Source organism: Geospiza fortis, unplaced genomic scaffold, assembly GCF_000277835.1.
Source record: "Geospiza fortis unplaced genomic scaffold, GeoFor_1.0 scaffold55, whole genome shotgun sequence".
Taxonomy (NCBI): Eukaryota; Metazoa; Chordata; class Aves; order Passeriformes; family Thraupidae; genus Geospiza; species Geospiza fortis.
Genome location: NW_005054308.1, coordinates 3,160,374 through 3,166,677, shown reverse-complemented (window position 1 = coordinate 3,166,677; position 6,304 = coordinate 3,160,374). Strand labels below are relative to the sequence as shown.

General features: G+C 42.0%; 1 protein-coding gene across 1 annotated transcript; it reads right to left on the bottom strand.

Annotated features, from left to right (window-relative positions):
* Positions 1-53: 53 nt before the first annotated feature.
* Positions 54-6,256, bottom strand: CAMLG (calcium modulating ligand). Its single transcript, XM_005418688.3, has 4 exons — positions 6,024-6,256; positions 4,772-5,226; positions 3,799-3,864; positions 54-2,057 (listed from the first exon to the last, which is right to left on the bottom strand). The coding sequence occupies exons 2-4, from the start codon at positions 5,123-5,125 to the stop codon at positions 1,866-1,868; spliced, it is 612 nt and encodes a 203-aa protein (XP_005418745.3). The 5' UTR covers positions 5,126-5,226; positions 6,024-6,256; the 3' UTR covers positions 54-1,865.
* Between the last annotated feature and the right edge of the window lie 48 nt (positions 6,257-6,304).

Sequence of the window (6,304 nt, the reverse complement as noted above, 5' to 3'; positions counted from 1 at the left end):
GCGGGGCCGGGAACCGAGCCCGGCCCGGGCCGGCCGCACACAGCGCCGAGGAAGCGGGTAACAAACAGGCTTTTAATAGAAAACATCGGCAACAAACATGAAACAGAACTATGTACAACAACAGAGGTACGTTAAAAAGGAATAAAAGAAATTGGTTTCTTGGTCAAAGGTCGTTTCTTGATCGGCATTTCTTCATCGAGATTTCTTCGATTTCTTAGCATCCCTCCTGGTGCTCTGCCCATGCAAGGCTATTTACCTGATTAATGGTAAGCATTAAAAATTCATAGCTTTTTGCAGGTACTGGTATAGGGATTTTTTCCAATTTATTTGTACTACATTTGGGCATATAAATAGAGAATCAGCACAAGTAATTTTTGAGCAAACTCATTATTTACATATCTCAACCTTATCTTAAATTACTGTAATTTCAATTTTCTGAAATGACTATCTAATATAAATAAATTTAAATCTGCTGAATCAATATCTGTGCTAATAGACCTAAGTCAGAACTTTCTGCAACCCAGCCCTGTACATCTGTAATATAATACTCACCGTAACAGAACCAGTTAAAAAAAACCATGAAAATGGTCAAATCAAAACATAAAGCTCTTGTATTGAGGCCACAAACATCTATCTCATTTAAAAGTCAGAAATGCATCACTAAAATTACAGGAGGAAGCATTAAGAGAGAATAATCAGCTGAAAGCTGGGCCATTTAGAGAGGTACAGTTAAACACATCTGCTCCCTAAAAAAACCTCTGCAGGAAAATACCAAGTTAAATATGTGGTTACTATGCTAAAAATAGGCAACGGCCTATACTACCTGAAAGTCCAGATTTTAAATAGAAAACTACAAGCTGAAAACACTACCAAATTTAGCTTCAATAGAGATTTTCAGAGATTTATCAGTGTTTGACTATTTGGAATGACACTTCCTCCCACTGTGCAAAATTCCTAAGACAAAACAAAGGGGTTTTTTTTTGAAAACAAAACTGTTTCTCTTGTAAGTTTTATAAACACTAGAGCAAACATTTGATACTGCAGGTTGGGTGCCAATATGTAAAATTCTCATGAGATAACTGTTAATATAAAAAAAAAGTATCAAAACGGACAGGTGTGAGCTGCACTAGGATTAGGTTGCTGGAAACTCATGAACGATGTGATTAGTTCTCTTTCTTCTTACTTTTTGATTAATGACCTTTGTAAGCACCAGGACCTTCTTGCTGTTGGTTTTGCCTAGCTCTTTTTCACAACAATCATCAAATTAAATTAATCACAATCACAACAAGTAATGAATGGCAAGGCAAGGATAAGGACAACAAAGTGGCAAGTTTCACCAACATTCTCCAGAGGCAGCTACTTGGTTCAACATTCTGAACTCGAACACGTGAAGAGAATACAGGGATTTCTTTTCTTTAGAGCTTTCTTTAAAACATGGGAGCACCACAAAATGAGCAGGTCTTGTTAGCTATAGTCATACAGGATATACACATATATATGGTTCTGCTGAAGGGAATTCTCTTCCTGTTCTCACTGAAAAGAACAAAGGCAGCTTTGTAAATGTTTATGAAGGAGGCTGAGAAGGGCATCATCTAACTAAAACAAATAAATCATCCACTGTCACTTGCATCCTAACCTTCACATTTGTAATATGCAGACACAGTATTTAAATAAACTGAACCAACACAACTGGCAGTGAGGGACCCTGCTCTCCCTTTCCCAAAATTACTGGATTTAAGGCCCCTTTCAAGCATTCCAAAGCTAAGAATTTTAATGAAGGTTTAGACCTGCCTGCACAGTCAAATGTTAAAAGGAACACAGTCCAGAAAGCTTTAGTGTAGCTACTGTGTGGAATTCTACAGCCGTCATGGTGCTTCAGAGCCAAAAACCAAAGTAAGTTCATGGCAAAAGATAAAAGTAAAGAAATAGACACAAAGGTCTGTGAAAACATCTCCCATTTTGCTGTAGGTGTCCATGGAGCGACTGATCACTTCTGCAGGGATTCCAGAGAGGAGAAGAGCAGCAGTCAGTACTGTCGTTTTCACCTTCTTCTCACACTAGAAGGGAAAGAAAAACCAGTAGCAGTATTAGTTCTCCTAATCCAATTGTGCTTTATGTGTCACCAATGTTGTACCACTTTCACACGTTCCAAATCAGTTGGTAGGAGCAGCAGGTTTGAATGGATTCTGTCCAGACAGGCTCCAGAGTCACAGCCCTTATCCCAGACACAGAATCCTGCTGTGATGGATCTTCCAGTGAGAGGCTGGCTAACAGCAGATCAAATTCATCCTGATATTCTGCCTCCTTCACACTACTCCTCCCAGCAGGCTGAGATGTGAGGCTGGGTAGCTGCCCCTGCATGAGTGGGAACACTCCCAGAGAAGGGAAATCTAGGTGTAAGGAGCCAAGCCTGGCTTCTCCACTGTCAGAACTGGATTAATCTCATCACACTATTCAGCAAAAATCCAGAATCCCAGAATGGTTTGAGTTGGATGGGACCTTAATGCTCATTTCCTTCCAACCTCTGCTATGGGCAGAAACTCCTTCCACTAGACCAGGTTGCTCAAAACCCCATAAATACCGTTAGGTTTTCTAACAGTAAAATTATTTAGAGTTGAAAACCAACTGTTTCTGTTTTAGAACAACTTAATTTGGCAGTTTTATCCTCTGAACTCAGAAATGCTCCAAAACCTTCTGAAAGCTGTTCCATCCTTAAGATGAGGAATCCCAACAATGCAAGTCTGACAGGCAGGAAAAGGTGACAGTGACTGAAAATTCTAGTAACTTGATGATACTTGCTGGATATTTTAATTTAATCCAATCTAAATTAGGCTTTCAAGAATATTTCTGTGTTTCATGGGAGAAAAATGTAGGTTAACGAAGGGATTGACCTCACCCACCCACATCTAACTGCAGTAAAAGCAAGCTGTGGAAAGGAGCCACCTCTTGAATTCTGAAACTGAAGAGTGGATTTTAAGTACACCAGAAACAAGATCAAGATGATGTAGCAGATAAGCTGGTGCAAATCTAAGGCTAATCTTACTGTTTTGTGTTGTGACACATCAGCTTAGAATGACTATTATGATATACTTAACTACAAAACAACTGCTGATATCTTCTGATTTTCTACAAGTAATCTATTATTCCTTTTAAAATGCAAATTTTCCCTTTTAACTATGGATTGAACATCATTCAATCCCACTCTGCCCCACAGACCTGACAAAATCATCAACCTAACAAATGCTTCAGGAACAATTACCAGTTGTAAATATATAAAGCAAGTAGTATAGCAAATCTTGCTAATAAGCAGCAAGTTTCACACACAGATAAATGTCTCATTTCAAGCTGCCATTCAAATCAAAACCAGCAGTGGAATGCAGAGCCCTTAAAACTCAACATTCTGCCTCATTTTTTTAGCAAACACTCTCCCAGATTTCATGCAGATATTATATGCAGAACAGCTGCTCAGCAAAGCAAATAATAACCAGGGAAGAGCATGGTCTAGAAGAAAAGCAAGTTTCCTGAAGACATGAAAGAACTACCTGGATTTCCTGGTCAAACACTTTTAATTAGGCTACAGCTACACAAGCTGCTAGTCCATGTTTTCACTGCAACTTTAAAAAAGATCCTGGACTAAATCTGGAAAGATTAAAAACTAGTATAAACTATCAGCATTTAACTCTACAGTTTAAAACAAGGGAAGAATACTTCACATGCATTGCTCCTAAAACAATACAATCTAAACACAAGTTTAAATTGAAAACACTTCAAATTAATCTAATTCTGGAAAAAAATTACCTTTGGAAAGTACTTGGACAGCCCCATGTAAGCAAGTTGTAGAGTAAGAAATGGTGCAAATATCGACTGAAGGAACAGAAAAGAATATATAAAAATTAACTTGGTCAGAATAGCTAAGAAACACAAAGATTTAATGCTTCCAAAGCATAGAAAAAAATTAGTAGGTAAAAATTAATTTGTGGAACAGAGCAACATTGTTCTTGAACACTACAAATCTAAGTGGACAAGTTACATGCCAAAAATAAGGTTCTGCCCTCTATTCTTTGAGCCTAAAGAATTGAAATGGCAGAAGAGAACAACAGGGTGTAAAACTGAGCCCAATGTGTAAAACTGAGCCCAGGGATGCAGGAGCTGGACGGCTGTACCTGCATCACACCTCTGTGCTGTTGCTCTGGCTGGCACTGGGAATACTGAGGAACTGCCTTTCCCAGGCTAAAAATGAGTAGGATCTACTTATCTTGGCACAACTATTATTCTTACAATCACAGAATTATTTGGGTTGAAAGTGACCTGAAAACACATCTCATTCCAATCCCATGGGCAGGGATATTTTCCACAAGATCAGGTTGTTTCAAGCTCCATCCAGCCTGGCCTTGGACACTTCCAGAGATGAGAACTCCATTCTTACTCTATTATTCTTTTGTAGACCCTGAACTAGAGGAGCAGCTGACTCATATGCTCACCAAGATGGGAATAAACTTGCAGGGGATTTAAGCTGCAACAACTATTCCAGTGCATCTGCTCCTGCACCACAGCAGACCAAATGTGCTGCTCTCAGTGGTTACATAGTGGCTATGCTGGTAGCAGATTAATCTCATAGAATTCAGTGATTTTTTTTTAGGTTTTATACAATTTTTGGAAATGTAAAGAGTGCTTGAAATTCCCAACTTGGTCATTACCAATCAGGCCCAGATATTTCCCAAGAATGTGTAGCAAGCAGCACACCCCAGCAGGACGGTGTCCCTGAACTCACCAGGTACTTGCACACAAAAGCCCTGACTGCGACGGCGAGCAGAGCACACCCCACCAATCTGAAAATGCGGAAAGAGTCAAACTCCTCCGCCGCGCTCCCGTTCTCCTGGCTCGGCTTCTCGCTCATCAGCTGGTTCCTCAGCTTCAGAGCCTCATCAAACCTGGACAGGTACTGCTCCAAGCCGTGTCTGGGTGGCCGTGCTGCAGCCTCGGAGGGCAGCTCTCCCCTGTGACGCTGCCGGAGCTCGCCTGTCCCCTCGGTGACCAGCTCTGGGGCTTTAGCAAACAAGTCCTTGTCCCCTCTGAGCTCTGCCATGCTGCCTGCGTGGTCGGTCGAGCCTGTCACATTGCACATGGAATCACCAAGCACAACCCGCTTGGAAACTGAAGGAATGGGAAGGGAGTTTGATTTATCTTGCTCGTGCTGAAGCTTTAATTCTGTGTGACTTTCATCATCTAAGGAAGAAAAATAAAAACAGAGTTATGCATGCTGTGTACATAAACAACACTTCAGCTGTACTGGGTGAGGATCCTGGGTCTCTGCTTCCCAAGAGAAAAGACAGACTCACAATTAAAGAGGGCACTCTTCATAGAGCAGACACAAGATATAAAAGCTGTGCAATGCAGGTCAGAAGTTGAAGCAATGAAGATGTTAAAACACTGAACTTCCTTAAGCAATAGCACTGCACACACAAGCAGAAAGATCCAAATACATGGACTGACGTTAAAAAAAAAGACAAAGATTTGCAGAAAGTGAATCAACCAGAAGAGCACTAACACCTGACAAATAAGCAAACAGAAGGACTTTAAGCACTTTAGCTGCCTGTCTACTGTCAGAGGCAGAGCAGTGTTCAGCTGCTCTGTATCGAGACTGAAGACTCATCTTACCGAGACAGAAGCAAGGGCAGAGAACAAAAGGCAAATCAAGAACGGTCTGGACCTAGCACAGAGCAAGAACTAACACTTCAGGAGTACTTTTCAGTGTCACACCGATTCACTCATGGGCATCCTTTTAAACCAAACTCTGAGAACTCCTTCCCGACAAGACAGCCCATTTGAAGAATGCAGAGAGATATAACTGAGCTACCTAAGATATGGTTCTGCAAGAAAATTCTGCATAACAACCACAAACATCCATGTCGCTATCCAAATGTGAGATAACTTTGCTATAAAAAGCCAGCTATGAAACCCAGCAGCTACTAACTAAAAACATGGGGGAAGCTCATCGTTTCTTCAACTAAAAAAAAACCTACTTGCAGTGAAACGACAGCCTGTATGCCCGCTATCTAGGGCTCGAGTCCCGACGTTTCTGAGGGCACAGGGATTTTATGGGCGGGTCCCTGGCGGAGCAGGGCAGGTCATGCTGCTTGAGGCATCCCTACGAGGGACCGGGGAGCCAGCCGGCCCTGGCCCTGCGGGCAACCAGCCGCCCCTGCTCACCGGGAACTGCGGGCAGCGGTCATGGCCGGAGAGGCCGAGGCGTCACCGCAGCCCCGGAGCCCTCACACAGCCCCGCCGCCCCCCCCCCGGGGCC